This window comes from Carcharodon carcharias, chromosome 15, assembly GCF_017639515.1.
Source record: "Carcharodon carcharias isolate sCarCar2 chromosome 15, sCarCar2.pri, whole genome shotgun sequence".
In the NCBI taxonomy this organism is placed as follows: Eukaryota; Metazoa; Chordata; class Chondrichthyes; order Lamniformes; family Lamnidae; genus Carcharodon; species Carcharodon carcharias.
In genome coordinates this window covers 123229775-123247859 of record NC_054481.1, presented here as the reverse complement: position 1 = coordinate 123247859, position 18085 = coordinate 123229775, and the positions used below count along the sequence as shown (strand labels likewise).

The 18085-nt window shown below is 44.0% G+C and overlaps 1 protein-coding gene across 1 annotated transcript in view; it reads left to right on the top strand.

The window, feature by feature from the left end:
* agrn (agrin) overlaps positions 1-18085 on the top strand; it is a 478028-nt gene that overhangs the window by 12749 nt on the left and 447194 nt on the right. Inside the window, exon 2 of the mRNA XM_041206167.1 lies at positions 4594-4855. Within this exon, the coding sequence (XP_041062101.1) occupies positions 4594-4855 (262 nt within the window). The remainder of the gene's footprint in view (positions 1-4593; positions 4856-18085) is intronic.

Below are 18085 nucleotides of genomic sequence, written 5' to 3'. Positions count from 1 at the left end.
CTTAAGATCTACCTCTTTTTGATCAGGCTGTTGGTCATCTGGTCCAACAACACTGGCCTGGATGTCCTGAGGAGTGGCAATCATTGGTGGATTGCTGCTCCACTTGAAATTTCTCCCTCATTCCATGCTGGGTCTTGCCCGACTTTGCCATAAATTCGGAGTGCAGTGGGCTTTCAAGAGCACTGTCGCAGCGGAGTAGAGTTAGGAGGAAGACAGGACAAGTCTCCCTTATACAGCACTAGGTGCCGCATGGGAAGTTTAAAGGTGTAGTTTGAATGATAGTGGATGGGTGAATCGGTGAGTGGTGAATGAGTGAACGGGTAGGATGGTAAGGTAAGTGGGTAGTGTGGGTGGGTGTAGTGGCAGTTGGGGCTGGGGTGGTGTGGATGAGAGGGGGGGGTGGTGTGGATGAGAGGGGGGCAGCGAGAGTGACTAGGGAGGTCCATTATGTAGTTACCCTGTAGTTAGACTAGGTTTTAAGTTGCCCAACATTTCCTGGGTAACGGTTCAGGTAGGTAAGTTGGAACTGTCCCAAGTCTCCGACTGTAACTGGGAGAGAAGGGGAATTTCCCATCGGAAGTTGAAACTTCCCTGATAATTGCCACATAGGCCAACACATCAAAACTCCCACAGGGTCTCGACGCACATCTCTGGTCATATGTCTGGCCTCCGACAATCCGGAGGCTGAAATTTGCGCTATTATCTGGCTCCATTGCTAATATTGTTTAATAATGCTGTTGCCTTGAAACAGTTTATTGTGTTATAAGTTGCTATCTAAATGTAAGTTGTTGTTGTTAATGCGTTGCCCTGTTACCATTCCCATGAGTCTGTGTTTGCTGACCTAAATTGTCTACTGGTTCACAAAGTGTTGGTTTTAAAATTCTCATATTTGTGTTCAAATCCCTCCATGGTCTTGCTCCCCTCTAACATCCTCCAGCCTCCCTCCCCCCATCCAAACCTTCAAGGGTTCCTCCAATCTTGGCCTCTTGTGCATTCCCAATTTTGGCAGCCGTGCCTTCATCCACTGAGCCTCTAATCCCTGCAATTCCTTCCCTGCATCTCTCTGCCTTGACACCGCTCTTAAATCTGAACTCTTTGACCAAGTGTCTGGTCATCTGCCCTATTGTCCCCTTCTGTGGCTCGGTGTTAGATTCTGTTTTAAGAACGCTCTTGCGAAGTGCCTTGTGATGTTTTATTACATTAAAGGCGCTATATAAATGCAAATTGTCGTTTGCGCTAAATTATAACTTTCCAGAGAGTGGGCGGAACCACACCTAGAGCTGCAGATTCTGCTCATTGACTATAGATAGGTGGCTCTGTCCTTTGGCTTTGCCATCCAGACCTAGGTCTGAAATGTCAATTTGCTCCAGTTGGAAGCACTTTCTCTCAAAGTCGGAGGGTTGTGGGTATGAGCCACACTTCGGCGCTGTGCCACTTCGTCTGGGAGCTCCAGTGAAGTGCTGAGGGAACGTGCATTGTTGCAGCTGCTGTCTTTGAGTTTGCATGTGAGTCTCTGTCTGCCTCCTCAGGTGGATGTTAAGGATCCCGTGGCACTGTTTGAAGATGGGCAAGGAGTTCTTCCAGCATCCTGGCAGACACCAGCAAAACTGATTTAAATCACCACTTATCCCATTTGCTGAATTTGGAACCTTGCTGTTGCCAAATTGGCTGCCGTACTTGCTTACAAAATAGCAAGTACACTTCCAAATTAATTAATTGGTAGTGAAGCACTCTGGGATATCCTGAGGACATGAAAGGTGCTAATATAAAAGTTTGTCTTTCTTTTAAAGTGTCTCTGCCAATTTGCCAGAGGCGTTGTGCTTGGATCAAACACCTCGCTCTGCTTAGTGTCTCACACACTGTGGTTTCCTGTTCTGTTTGCGTCTCCACCACTTAAACAGTTGTGTGATGTTATACAGACCCGCTAGTATTGCACTGCTAGTTGGATGAATGAATTTCATGTGTGATTCATTGCTTAATGTGAAACCATAAGATTAGGAAGGGAAGGGGGTTGGGGAGCTTGTGGTCGGGGGCACGGTGGTGAGGTGTGGAGGGAGGGTGTTGACATGTACTAAATTGAATTTGGGACTAAAGCAACATTGGTTCCTCTTGCACACCTGAAGGCACTGACTTGTGAGTATGGGACTGACAATCTTCCAGTCTACACCAAAATGAGTATTCTCTGTTTGTTGGCCTAGAAATTGCTAGGTGGATCTTCCCCTTGAAGGGTTTTGGGTGTAAGACCTTGTTGGCCTATAAGTAGTGCTAACTTGAATACACAGTCCTTTTCTTTCCTCCCTTAAATGTTAATGGATGGAAAATTCTATGAACATATGAATTAGGAGCAGGGGTAGGCCATTCAGCCCCTTGAGCCACCTCTACCATTCAATAAGATCGTGGCTGATCTGATAGTGGCCTCAACACCACTTTCCTGCCCACACCCGATAACTTTGGACTCCCTCGTTAGTCAGGAAACTATCTACCTCTACCTTAAAAATACTCAATAACCCAGCCTCTACCGCTCACTGGGGAACGAGTATTCCACAGACTCACGGCCTTCCAAGAGAAAAAAAATTCACCTCATCTCCATCTCCTCTATCTCCCTTATTTTTGAACTGTGTCCCTTAGTTCTGGTCTCTCCCACAAGGGGGAACGACCTTCCAGCATCCACTCTGTCGAGCCATCTCAGGATCTTGTGTTTCAATAAGATCAACTCTCATCCTTCTAAAGCCCAATAGGTACAGGCACAGCCTGTCTGACCTCACCTCGTAAGATAACCCCCTCATCCCAGGAATCAATCGAGTGAACATTTTATGTAGTTTGTGACGAGTGTTCAGGTCCCACCAAGTTCTTGCACCACAGCCCTAAAGTGGAAAATCCACCGTCTCGGGCAATAAACCTGACTGTGGTCTAGGGCCACTAAAGCCAAGTGTAATCCTGATGTTTGTATACAAGTCCTTTTCAGCCATGCCCATTGGGTGTTGAGGTTCAGAGGTTCCTTATTGCTTTGTTCCCTAACTTGGAAAGACGAATGGTGACAACAGTAACCCTAGCCCTGACCGAGATCAGCTAACTCTGGTTAAGTGGGAGACCTGCTGGGCCTGTGTGGCTCAGCTAGCAAGCCAGCTAGTGCGTTTACTGAAAAGATTGGGGGAAGCAGAAAGAGCATTGTGAGCCCCAAGCATTTCGCTAACCATCTGCACAGGAAATATGACTTATGGTAGGACCAAAAGCAAAATGCTGCCAACGCTGGAAACCTGAAATAAAATAGAAAACTCAGGGAACACTCAACAGGTCTGGCAGTATCTTCGGAGCGAGAAACAGCTTCAGATAAATGTTCATTGACTTGAAACATGAACTCTGTTTCTCTCTCCACCGATGCTGCCAGATTTGCTGAGTATTTCCAGCATTTTCTGTTCCATTTTCCTTTTGTAGGATGTCTGTCAAAGCCATGAGTGCAAATGATAAGCCAGCGATCTTTTATTGCAGTAACTGTGTGAATGAATGTAAGTGGCAGTAGTGATATCAGACAAGATTGAATATTTCTGGTTGAAGCATTTAAGATGACAAAAGCTAGGGTGGAAATTATACCAACTGAGGTGCAGGGGGGCATTGGCTGTAAAGCAATATAAGGTGAATATTTAGTCAAGCACATTCCCAGATAGTGACTGATGAAGTACCCTCCAAGAAGCAAAAAAATTAGTTGAAACTATAGGCAGAGTGTCATAGTATCGGTAAGAATGAAGCGACCAGGGACAGAAGGGAAAAAACATTCTCAAGGTCCACCATCAAAGGAAGAGATGAGATGTTAGTCCTGCCTATGGAACAGATAATAAAATCAAATTTCTGTATGGGGAGCAAGGAATTTAACAACAGTCCACTGCCATTCAAATATTGCAGCCTTAACATAGAGGTTAAAGGAAAATAAGGACTTGTATTTATTTTGCACCTTTCGTGAAATCAGGATGTCCCAAAAAGCTTTACAGCCAATCAAGCACTTTTGAATAAAAATGAAATACTGCAGATGCTGGAAATCTGAAATACAAACAGAAAATGCTGGAAATACTCAGCAGGTCTGGCAGCATCTGTGGAGAGAGAAACTGAGTTAACATTTCGAGTTGAATATGACTGTTCTTCAGAACAGAAAGCACTTTTGAAGCATCTTTACTGTTGTAATGTAGGAAACTTGGCAGCCAATTTGCACACAGCAAGCTCCCACAAACAGCAGTGTCATAATGACCATCCGTTTTACTGGTGTTAGTTGAGAGCTAAAGGACACTGGGGAGCACACCCCTGCTCTTCTACAAACACTGCCATGGAACCTTGTACATCCACTTGAGAGGGCTGACGGGGTCTCGTGATAAAGACAGAACCCCTGACAGTGTAGCACTTCCTCAGTACTGAACTGACAGTGTCAGGCTAGATTTTGTGCTCAGGCCTCTAAAGTGGGACTTAAATCTACGTCCATCTTACTCCAAGGTGAGAGTCCTGCCAAATTAGCCATGGCTCCGTGTGGTCCCCTACTTGAATAGTTTAGGTCTGAGTCCGTCACTGAGTGCTCAGTGTTAACTTGTGTTCTGTTGTGTGTTGAAGGTGCGTGTCTGGAGGTACCTGAAAGGCAGAGAGACCGTGAAGAATGAGATCCTCCTGGATGGTGGGAATAAGGTGATGATCTGTGGCTTTGGTGATCCCTTAATCTGTGACAACCAAGTTTCCACGGGTGACACTCGGATTTTCTTCGTCAATGTGGCACCCAAGTCGATGTGGCCGGCTCACAAGAACGAGCTATTGCTCAGCTCCAGCCTCATGAGGATTACCCTTCGAAACCTGGAGGAGGTGGAGAACTGCGTGGAAGGTTTGGACTTGTTCATGTATTTGTAATTAGTTTGCGTTGCTTTATTTCCTTTTCTCCCAATTATTCCCCACCCCACCACTTCTCTCCTGAGCTATTGGTACACAGGTTGCCTCCTGACATAAGTACCCATCCTTCGTGTGAGGTATCCCTTCCATTGAAAGTAAACGGGTTACCACTGATGTTAAAAGTGATGCTAATCGGAAGGTTTAATGCTGAATTCTGGCAAGTAGCTCCAATGTAGAGGACATCACAACTGAGCCTGAACATGTGTTCATCTTCCATTTCCACAGCAACCTTCTCCCAAAACTAGCTAGGAATCAAACGCAGGAGACTTTCTATTTCTTCCCTGTATCCTAGAGGTTGTGGAAACATCGTGTTCCTACTCCTGCATGTGAACTGCTTTTATTGTATCTCAACAGATACAATAAGGCTCTGTCTAAATTACATATGAAGCGAGGTCACCATCTTGTTATGGAGTTAAATACTGTAGCCAGTTTGCACACAGCAAGGTCCCACTCACAGGAATAAGATAAACATTCAGTTAATCCAAGTTTTGGTGGCGTTTGAGAGGGGAACGTAGGCCAGAACAACTTCAAATATTATTGCGGGACCTTTCACCTGAACAGGAGGAAGAGAACTCGCTTTAATGTTTTATCCAAAGGATGATTCCTCTGACAATGCAGCACTGCCTCAGTACTGAAGAATTGTCCCCACATATTATGCGTCCAGACCCTTGTGTGGAATTTGAATATTACTTGAAGGCAAGAGTGCTACCAACTGAGCTAAGCAGACACCTGTGATAATTGGCCTTAGTGCTTTGGATAGGGAAAAGGGATATCAGTTGGTGTTCTTATTGCTGATTGTTATTCATTGATCCTCGCTGTTTAAAAAATAAGGGGTCACTCATCTAAGACAAAGATGAGGAGAAATTTTTTCTACGGGTTATGAGTCTTTGGAAATCTCTTCCTCAAAAGGCGATGGAAGCAGAGTCTTTGAATATTTTTAAGGCAGAGCTAGATAGATTCTTGATTAACAAGGGGGTGAAAGGTTATCGGGGGTAGGCAGGAATGTGGGGTTGAGGCTACATTCAGATCAGTCATGATCTTATTGAATGGCGCAGCAGGCTTGAGGGGCTGAGTGGCCTACTCCTGCTCCTCATTCATATGTTTGTGTGTAAATTTTACCCACGTGGAAATCTGGCCCGAACTGAACCATCTATCGTTCCTCCATTTGTAGCGCCTTCTGGCACTATGTCTAGGTTCACACACACACAGCGGCTGTTTCGAGTGGGAACTGAGAGGGTTCCCTGCAGAGATATAGTAGAGTTACAGGAAGGTGAAAAAGGAAAGGAAACTTGGATGGAGAGGGAGTGAAAAGAAATAAAGACACACATGAATCTTGAAGTGAAGATGTGATTGCCCTAAAAGGGCCTACTCTTGGTTAGAACAGCACATGAAAAGTTCTGGTTGTGACAACAGTAGTGAATAGGATATTTTTTTACATTATTCTTTCATGGGGTGTGGGTGTCACTAGCACTCTTGAACTGAGTGGCTTGATAGGCCATTTCAGAAGGCAGTTTACAGTCAATTACATTGCTGTGGGTCTGGAGTCACATGTGGGCCAGACCAGATAAGGATGGTAGATTTCCTTCCCTAAAGGACATTAGTGAACCAAATGGATTTTTGTAAGGTCCATGGACTAGCTTTAAATTCCAGATTTTTATTAACTGAATTTAAATTCCACCAACTGCTGCAGTGGGATTTGAGCCCATGTCCACAGCCTGGGCCCCTGGGTGACTAGTTCAGTAACATTGCCACTGTGTCACCATCACTCCCAGCAATCAAAGGGATCCTTTGAATCACAGGTGGACTGATCAAAGCAGCTAAAGTTATATTCTGTAACATTTGGCATCAGAGCCGATTTCCTGGAGATTACTGCAATTAACTGGGAAAGTGAGAAGAAGTGCATTTAGGATTGAGACTGATCATCATGGTATACACATATATATATTTTTTAAAAGCTGCAATTTAATTTTCAGCTCAGACCCCAAGCTGTAATTGTCCATGTACCAAACTAAGTCAGCATTATAGGAAACAAACCTTTCCCAGTCATCATAAGATTTGGTTTATGACAAATTCATATCTCTTTTATAAAAGAAAATTGAAGGAACCCTGATGTTTTCTGTAAAGTAAGTGAGGGAAAGTTAAAGGAATAATCTAATGAAGAGGATCGGATTATGCTGCTAAGACTGAACATTGCTGGGATGTTTGATGCTATTAAGGGGTTGTCCATTTAAGGCAGAGAAGAGAAGAAAGTTTTTCTCTGAGGGTAGTGAGATTTTGGAACCCTCCTTCCTCAAAAGATGGTGAAAGCAGAAACCTTGAATATTTTTAAGGCAGAAGTAGAAAGATTCTTGATAAGCAAGGGGGGGCTGAAAGGTTATCGGGGGTAAGGGGGAATGTGGAGTTGAGGTTACAATCAGATCAGCCATGATCTTACTGAATGGTGGAGCAGGCTAGAGGGGCCGAGTAGCCTACTCCTGCTCCTAATTCATTTGTCCATATGTATGTATGACCTGTGAGGGCATCATTGATTCTATCCTTGCCTCATCTATGCTTGGAGGTTTCTTGCTTTTCTGCAAGAGCCATTGGGGTGCAAACATGAATGAGAACCATGTTTGTTAGATTCTTCTTCTTGTTCCTTGATCTCATCTCCTCTGCCCAAGGGTGTTGAAGCTAATTTAGAATAATGAAGAAGCACTGCACTGGTGTAGATTCTGTCTACTGCATGAACTGTCGAAGCAGGGAACTGCCTGCCTGTTTGGTGACGATCTGTTTTTGTGATGTTAATTGAGGGATAGATTTTGGCCAGGACACCAGGGAGAGCTCCCCTGCTCCTCTTCGAAATAGTTCCATGGGATCATTTACATCCGAGGTGGCAGATAGGGCTTTGATTTAACGGGCTGGATTCCGGTGCTCCACCTCAGCTATGTCGCTCTCATAACATGATTATTAAATCTAAATGGCCTAATTGGGCAGGAGGTGAGTGCGGTGCCCAGTTATTGGCACCGAGTGCCTCCCAGAGACTGGAGTAGCCTTCCTGGTGTCAGCAGCAGAGACAGGTGGCAGTCATGATGAGGATTGCTGTTGCCTTGCCAATGACAGGAGGTAGCTCATCAGATGGCCAGGAGGTCCAATGAGGTGAAAAGGGGTCAAGGAAAACAAGGTTAGGAGCAACATTCATTCCGGCTATAGTTGGCCCCATGCATTTGATAAACATCAGCTACAAAGAAGCTTGCTTGGGGCCCCATAGGAAACCTGCTAACTTTGAGCTCGCCCAAGAAACCATTGAAAATTGCTGTGGCCAATGGACAAGCCCCTTAACAGGCTCCTTAGGGAGCTGTTAAGTTTGGCAACCCTGTTTCCTACTGTCCCTTTGAAAATTAAAAACTGTCTGAAGGCATCAGGATCCCAAGCTGATCTCCGGGACAGTGATTTTTGAATTCCCACCACACTGGATCCTGACCACACAGCCCTTTGTAAATCCAGCCCGGTGTTTCACCTGAAAGCCGGCTCCAATAACAGTGCAGCACTGCCTCAGTGCTGCACCAGTGCGATTTTAAACCCACGAACTTCTAGACTCGGAGGCAAGAGTGCTACCACTGAGCCAAGGCTCATTGGGGTTGTACCTCACACCAACCAGACTCTATGACACAATACCACCATGAGTGGTTACCTTACTTACTAATTTATCAAATTATCTCTGTAGGAAAATGGTTTTCAATGGAAAGCTTCAGTTGCAGCATTGAACGTTTTGACCAGTACTTGTATTCTCTGCTGACTGTGTGTCCCTTGTTAGACTATGGTTGAGAATTACAGTGCCTTGTTCTTCAGTAGTGTTGCAATTGATACACTTTTTATGACCACACCCCCACCCCGCCCCCTGCCCCCTGCCCCATAGTGATCTTGGTTTACATAGTCATGCCATTTTCAATATTGGCCCGTTTTCCTCCTTGCCTTGACCCAAGCATGGAGAGGTCATATTATGAGTGCCTTTGGCTTGTAAACTGCTTTTCAATTAGATTTATTGGGTAATTTACTTGGAGGTAATATGAAATAGGGTGGATGAAAGGAAGAACCTGTGTTTACCTAGCACCAGCTGACCTTGGGACACCCCTTAGCACTCCAAATACTCCAAAATGTACTGTTAGGGAAGCAAATGCTACAGCTAATTTGTGCATGTTTAGGTCCTGAGACAAGAAAAGAGATGAATGAGCAGTTACTGGTTGAGAGAGAAATACTGGCCAATTCACATCCCTACTACTTGAATGGTGCCATGGGATCTTTGATGTTCAGGAGAAAAGGAAGGCACAGACTTGGTTTGATAGCACCTTGACAATCAAAGCAGTCCACGGTTGGCCACAATTATGGGCTTGAGTAGGGCTTAGGAGTCACAACCTTCTGACTCTCAGACAAGAACATTCCTAACTGAACCAAGCTGACACTTTTTGGTTTAGAGTTATGCAGGCACCTTCCAAATATTTTCACCTCCACGTACATTGAGGACTTAACAATTGACCCAAGGTTTGCAGAAGTTGGGCTTGTTACTGTGTTCAGAGGGCATTATTGCACACATGCTCAGTTTCATATGCTGAGGAGCAAATTTTCATTGTAATGATTGATGTTCTTGAACTCCAATACCCTGCCCACCAACTTATTCCCCTACCATATGTAAATTATAGCTCTGGCTTTGGTGTTTAATGGACAAAATATGTTTGATCTTTGGGCGGTGGGGAGGTAATGCACTGCCTGCATTAGTACTGAAGCAGAAAGGTTTCTGGTAACAATACCAACCTCTGTTGCATGAATTGCTCTCTCGTAGGATATGAGGTTTGTGGCATAGTGGGTGCATGCCTGTCTCTGAGTCAAAATCCTGTGTTCCAATCCCACTCTAGGACTTGATGGTCAAGGAAGGTGCGATCATAACAGGTTGACAAATATGTTGAGTATCAACTTGTAAATCCTTTCAACACATGACAGTGGCAGGCACTAAGAGTGGGAGAGGTTCCTGGTCAACAATGTGATGGAAAGAAGTTCCAACCTCTAACATCATTATCCATGACAAACGACTACAACATGTGTGTAAAAGTGTATGTTGCCACAGCAACCTGGACTCCTTGAGGTGGATGGTTGGCTTAGTTGGGTGGATGGCAGAAGTGGATCAGATTGGTGCCAACAGCATCCCATAGTACCATTTGATCCCAGTTGTGGATGGGGTGGATTTGGGGCCTGCCTCTTTGCCCTACCTGTGGTGGAGATCATGGTACTGTGGGTTGAACCAGCCTTCAGGCAGGGAGCCTGAGAAGAAGGGTTGGGGTAGTAGTAGGAGTGCTCCAATTGGTGCTTGCGATGGAGCCCTCATTACTGTCATTGCAAGCATTGATTTAACTGAAGCAGTTTTCCTGTTTAATGATGCTGATGTCTCCTTTATGTTTTCTCATTTGTCTGTTCTGAACAAAGTGTTTTGAATCTTTGGGGCCAGCTCTGATACCCAAATAGCAGTTTCCTTTGTGAAGGGAGACGATGGCTGGCTGCTGAAGTGAGTCTAACTCTTCCACCCACTGATGTCCCACATGTCCCATCGGGGATTCCTGGACATTGAGTGGGCTCCCTCACTATAGGCCAGGGAGGTGAGCTCCCTATTTCTACCATGGCAGATAGCAATTCACTGAGCACAGTTTGGAGATGGAACTTTGTGTGAACCTCAGGATAAGAGGGCAGCAAATTCTTCATTCCCCTCACCCCAAAATCAGGAACATTTTTAGTTCTGTTGTACCCTAACTGGTAAAATTTCTGCTATATTCTATACTCAGTGAATGAAATAGTGTACAAGGGAATCAGAGCAGTTATTAACAGGTAAACTGTCCCTCAGCACATGTCCTTCAGTTTTTGCAATGGTTAAGTCCCTAATCTGTAGCTACGTCATTTCATGTGACTTTCCATTATGGAGAGAGGGGAAAGGGGACAGAATTTTCCTGCAAAGTCTTAGGCTCCCATTGTGAAAAATTCTGAGCTGCCTTCAATTTGCCATTGCAATATCCCATTAACATCAAATGAGATCATCCAAGCACTGATCAGAACCTGGGCCTAGGATTTAACTCTTCAAACTCTTAGTGGGGATCCGCGATACTAGCATAGATTAGTGAAAGTGAAGCACTTCAAGGAAGTAAAATTATCTGTGTAAAATGGAAAGCCAGCACAGGATACGTATTATGATCTGCAAACACGTCACACTTGACAGACTTCTTTTTGATGTGTTTCTTATTAAAAGTGACTCAGATTTTGTTATGCAACCCTGGTCTCTGGTTTGATGGAGATGGAAAATTGGAAGAAACGTTCCAACTATTATCAAAGTGATCACTGATATGGCAGGCACAAGCTAATCTCTGTTTGTAGTGTTTGCCACCTGGCATGAATCCTACTTTAATTCTGGCATTCCTTTTCTAAGCTTCCAGTCAATGCAAAGTCATGTCATTAAATTAATTGTCAAACAACATCTATTATTGGGAATTAGATTGCTACCTGAAAAGAGAGAATGTGCAAGGTTATGGGGATAAGGCAGGGGAGTGGGACTAGGTGGAATGCTGCTTCAAAGGGCCAGTGTAGACTCGATGGCTGAATGGTTGCCTTCTGCACTGTAAAGATACTGTGATTATCATGGCTTGCGTTGCCATGTGATAGTTAGAGAATCGGAGAGTAATCTTGCCTGTGACAAGTCAGGAAGTTCAAACTGGGAAAAAGGCAAATTTAACGCTAATATCTTCACTCGGCAAGCAACACAACAAATGGACTTCAACTTGGCTATTGGAGGAAAAAAATCTTAAATTCCTCGGTATGTGCATTGTACATTTAAAGTTTGGATTGATGGAACACGAATCCCCAAATTTTACATTGCTAAATTTCCGACATTACAAGTTACAGTGACTGCACTTTGAAACACTTTGCTGGCTGTTAAACAATTTGAGACATGCGTTGATATTGAAAAGCGTTATATAAAAGCAAGTCGTCTTCTACATCCAGGCCCTTTAACTCTGAGGCAATGGACAGAAATGTGATGTGTAATTCTGCTGCTGGGATAGGTTGGTTTTTAGTCATGCAAATAATGGGGGCATATTCAGGTACGCCCCCGCCACCCGGTAATGCAAACAAGTTTGATTTTCAAAATACCTTGAGTAGATAGATGGGCTGATTGAAGAAGTGGTGGCTGCCGACTTTACTGTTGATGAATGCGCCGGAGAGGTCTCCCTGATCTCTATCTGCCTGGGGTTGCTGATTTGCGACAGTGCTGATGTTCAGTGAGTCATGCAGACAATGCTGCTTCACTGAAATCTTATGAATGGGTGTGAGTGATTTGCTTGCTGGCTTGTCAGTGCTACATAGCTGGACGGATTTATTTTTGGGGAAGCTGTCCTGTTACCTTGTTTCATCAGATGGTAGGTGATCATCTTCATTCAGTAAATGGACAGTGCAAATTCCCTAATATGTTCCTAATTGCCAAAGTAACTATTGGAATCCCTAGCACTTAGTGTAATCCATAGAAAGATGCTGTATTTATAAAATATGCAGCCATCAATATATTCTTCTTGAAGTTTTAGCTCCACAGGGCAGTTCTGCATCTATTTCTTCTCTCTCCTTCTCTTAAGTCTTGGCTATTTGCTGGGGTAGAGTTTATGAGGGTCTGCTTGTTTGTTGTCTCCTGGAATCTTGCCACTTGATAATGAGCCTCAACTGTGCCAGCTTTTCCTTCACTGAGAAGTGGATGGATTGATGCAGCTGAGCCAGAGATGTTCACGAACGTTAATGGATTTGAGCAGGGTGTGTGATTGCTAATGCAAGCTGGGAGGAATCTTCATTTCTCATTCAACTCCTACAAATCTTTCAGCAACTTTCCCTCTTGCAGAGACGCAGGTCTTTTGCTGCAGTGTGGCTTCACAAGTCTGGTACCCCAACCAAGTGACCATTCTTGTTGCATGAGCCTAGACTGTCCGTGTGGCCAGGAGTGATGAGGGAAGAGGCAAATCACATTCTAACCCAAACCCCCCTCACTCACGCCTGTTGTCGCATGTTCCAGTGTAGCACTTCGACTAGGGCTGACTTCTGGCAAACTTCTGAAAATACATGTCTGAAAAGCCAAGTTACCATTTTTAACTGTTAACCCTTTGTGTTTTTTTTCCTCTCTTTTGAGATTATGTGAGGCTAGTGATGATACATGAGCAGTTTCCATTCAATGGATCTTGCACGGTTGGCTGCAACCTAATCACAAATCTGTTTTGGGCTGGGACTTCCTGGCAAGCTGGTCTTAATAAATTTGGCAGGCTTATCTTTTTTGGGTTGCAATTGGCTTGGCGAGATGGATGCATCAGACACCAGAGGTGTCTCATAACACAAAAATGGCTCTAGTCTGTCTTGTGACAAAGGTGGCTGCACATCACAAGTGCTTCATTGGCTGTACAATGTTTTGGGGGAATCTTGGGGTCATGAAAGGCGATACACAGATGCATGTTTTCCTTTTGGTTCCCCTCCCTTCCCCAGATTTAATTTTGTCCTGCAGACATGCACTGCACTTGCACCCAGTTGAGACCACTTTACCCAGACCAGAGACCGAGCCTTGCCATTTGGTGCATTTGACCCATTAGCCTTCAGGGTATCTGGCAGTGGTTTTGTTTTCCTTAGGTAGCAAAATTAATTAACTGCTGGAGAAAATTGAGTTAACCACTAATTTGGAATCATGAGGATGTGTCAGGTGTTTTGACAGAAGTGAAACCAATCCAATTTTAAAATACAGTGTGGTTTAAATTTTGTTGACAGCAGAGGGTGGAGTAATAGGGAAGGAAACACAATATAAAGCATGAGGTGGCCTTTTTATAATGGAATCTATTTTTCATGTTTAAGGTGGAAGTTACAAGGTTTAATAGGACACAGGTTTAATGCTTTTAGCAAGAGATGCAGGGGGAATGTGAAGAAAAACTATTTTACTCAGGAATGACCCGGAACTCACTGCCTAGGGGTGTAGTGGAAGCAGAAACGATGAATGATTTCAAAAGGAAATTGCATGGACACTTGAAGGAAATAAACTTGTAGGGTTACAGGGATAGAATGAGAGATTGGAACTGGCTGGATTGCTCTACAGAGGGATGGCATGGACTCAGCAGGTCAAATAGTCCCCTGTGCCGCAATGACTCTATGGTCAGTCAGCCTTTGTAGAACTTTGATGAAAATACAGCTTTTAAACCAAACTGTGGGAGTGTGGGCGGGTGTGTTATTGTATGTGGGGTATGGGTATTTCTTGGGGTGCTGAATGATTGTAGCTCCTCAATGCCACTCTGTTTGCCTGTCTGTCTGAATCTCTCTCTGAGATCAGCCAACTTAACAGTGGCTTCCATTTATTGAGGATCCTTTAAACATAACAAACCTCCCAAATTGTTTCACTGATGAGAAATAGACCGAGAGAAATGGTACAGAGAGCCAGCAGTGACTGCAAGCATGTGTAAGTGGGAGGTTTAATTTGGGACCTTCTTGCTTTATGAGGCTCAGTTCTGCACCATGCAATGCATTTACCTACTTAACCATCAGGGTGTTTCTCCAGTGTAATAGTGTGTGGAGCTAGTTAGCACATTTCTCCCTTCCTATCCTGTGCTCTGCTTCTTATTTCATGCCTTGTTGAAGAATAGGCATTAGAAATGGGCTCCGGTCCAAATCTTGCAGCAGAACAATGCTGTAGATTAGTTGAATTTGCTGCAAATCTCTTAGCTAATTGGATGGAAAGTTTGCTTGCTTTGCCCCTGTCTATGCAAAATCCTCAAACCAGGGGTGCCTAACCTGTGGCCATTAAGCCTATGTGAACACTAAGCCCTGGGAGTTCAGCCCTCATAACCACCAGACAACTCATCTTATTTTTACTTACAAAAATAGATTTTTTTTAAGCCCATGGTTGTGCTGAGTTACCTGCCTTGTCACGACTATTGATAGGGGAATAAATAAGGCCTGTGCCTTTCAGATTGATCGCCTGACTTGTGGTGGGCCAGATTGTTTAACCTGTGCAAGGACTGAGCCAGGCAGTCAAATATTTCTTCTTAACTGATTTGGCCTCTTTTGACATGCACGGACCTGTCGATTTAGTGCTACTGCCTCATTTTAATGGATGAGTCCTAAATTGGAATACTGAAATCCGCAACTTGAGATATAGTAACGCAGTCATGGGTTTAAAGTGTATAAATGTGGCCAAGAAATTTCAGTGGTGTGCATTTTTGCAGCATGTAAAGACAGCAGCATCACTAGACGTCATTATATTGCTCAGTCCTCACCGGATTGTGAACTATCTATGAGAAATGCTATAAATGTGCTAGAAATGGGTAATGAAAGGCCAGGCAATGGAAACGGATTCTATTTTTACACACAAAGTCATTCAGATCAGAGAGAAAGAGAGACCCAGGTTGAACGAAGGGGAGGTGGTGGCACAGTGGTGGTGTCACAGGGCTAATATTCCAGAGGCCCAGGGTAATGCTCTGGGGACTCTGGTTTGAATCCCACTAGGGCAGATGGTGAAATTTGAATTGGAACTAAAAGCCTGATGATGATGATGAAACCATTGATGATTGTTGTAAAAATCCATCTGTTCTGGTTCAACCTAGGTCTCTCCTTCTCCCTGATCTGAATGACTTTGTGTGTAAAAATGGAATCTGTTTCCATTGCCTGGCCTTTCATTGCCCATTTATAGCATTTCTCACAGTTCCCAATCTGGAGGATTGGAAACTGGGAGCCAAGCACTGAGCAATATAATGACGTCTAGCGATGTTCTTTAGGTAAGGAAATCTGCCATCCTTACCTGATCTGGTCTACATGTGACTCAGACCCACAGTAATGTGGTTAACTCTTAAATGCCCTCTGAACAAGGGCAATTAGGGATGGGCAATAAATGATGGCCTAACCAGTGAAGCCCACAACAAGTAAAAAAAAAATCCTCATTTGTGAATTGGAACTTGAGAATTGTTACACTTATCCCTTGTATGAGACACCAGGGAAGGACGTGGTTGAGTTCTGATAGCTCGCTATCTAGGTGCACGCACGAGAATTGACTACTAAGGTGAGGTAACTGGGAGCTTCTGGTAACTGTGGAACTGTCCCAATCTGTAGTTTGATCTGGTACTTTCAGGGGAGAGCTGAGAAAATGATGGGAAGAGAATAGAGAGCAAGGAGTGCATAAAGACTTCAATCAAAACATGCTCTGCGTTTTAAAGGTGGCTCATGCACCGTTGACCAAAATCTTTTGCTTTGCAAAAGCCCAGTAACTGGCCGCTGCTGCAGAAATACTGAAATTAAGCAGTGATCTAATAGTGCTTCATTCAGTGACCCCATCGGCTGGGATTGGGTAAGACTTGCATGTTTGAAATTCCTGCTGCATTACCAGAATCCGCATGTGATGAGGAGGGCCAACTGATGATGCAAGGCCTGGCCTATGACCTCCAAATCAAATGCTGCATTGGAGGGAGAGTGGTCACTGGGCTTGACTTTCTCTGCCTCATCATTGGTGGAGCCTTGGGTCATGTTGAATTCTTTTTTTTTGCTACATGAAGTGGAGCACATGTGCGTGGGGGGGGTGGGGGGTGCGGGGAGGTGGGTGGTGGGGGTTGGGGATTTGTTCAGATGTGAGCTTGGTAAGGAAAGGGTTTTCTGCATGATTAGCATAGCCAGTTTCTCCAGTGAAATTAAAGGACAAATGCATTGTGAAGCATTGTATTGAACCAGAATTTTTCCTCTTAGACCATAAGACGCAGGAGCAGATGTAGGCCATTTGGCCCATCGAGTCTGCTCCGCCATTCAATGAGATCATGGCTGATCTGATAATCCTCCAGTCCACTTTCCTGTCTTTTCCCCATAACCCTTGATTCCCTTACTGATTAAAAATCTGTCTATCTCAGCCTTGAATATACTTAACAACCCAGCCTCTACAGCCCTCTGCAGTAAAGAATTCCATGGATTAACTACCCTCTGAGAGAAGAAATTCCTCCTTATCTCTGTTTTATATGGGCAGCCCCTTTCTCTGAGATTATGCCCTCTGGTCCTAGACTCTCCCACAAGGGGAAGCAGCCAATCAGCATCTACGCTGTCAAGCCCCCTAAGAATCTTATACGTTTCAATAAGGTCTCCTCTCATTCTTCTAAACTCCATTGAGTACAGGCCCAATCTACTCAGCCTCTCCTCATAAGAAAATCCCTTCATACCTGGAATCAGCTAGTGAATCTTCTCTGGACTGTCTCCAATGCCAATATATCTTTCCTTAGATAAGGGGACCAAAACTGTTCACAGTATTCTAGATGTGGGTCTAACTAGTGCCTTGTATAGTTTTAGCAAGACTTCCCTAATTTTATCCTCCATTCCCTTTGAAATAAAGGCCAACATTCCATTTACCTTCCCTATTACCTGCTGTATGCTAGCTTTTTGGGATTCATGCACGAGGACCCCCAAATCCCTCCGTGCTGCAGCTTTCTGCAGTCTTTCTCCATTTAAATAATATTCAGCTCCTCTATTCTTCCTGCCAAAGTGCATAACCTCACATTGTCCCACATTATATTCCATCTGCCAAGTTTTTTTCTCCACTCTCTTAACCTATCTATATCCCTCTGTAGACTCCTTGTGTCATTCTCACTTGCCTTCCCACCTATCTTTATATCATCTGCAAACTTGGCAATAGCACATTCACTTCCCTCATCCAAGTCATTAATATATTTTGTAAATAATTGAGGCGCCAGCACTGATCCCTGTGGCACTCCACTAGTTACAGGTTGCCATCCTGAAAATGCATCCCTTATCCCAACTCTCTGTCTTCTATTAGTTAGCCAATCCTCTATCCATGCTAATACACTACCCCCAACACCATGGACTCTTAACTTACTAAGTAGCCTTATGTATGGTGCCTTACAGAATGCCTTTTGGAAATCCAAGTTGATTACATCTACTGGTCCCCCTTTAATTATCCTGCTAGTTACCTCCTCAAAGAGTTCTAATAAATTTGTCAGGCATGATTTCCCCTTCATGAAGCCATGCTGACTCTGCTTGATTAGATTATGTAATTCTATATGCTCTGCTATTACATCCTTTATAATAAACTCTAACATTTTCCCAATGATAGATGTTAATCTAACTGGCCTATAGTTACCTGTTTTTTGTCTCC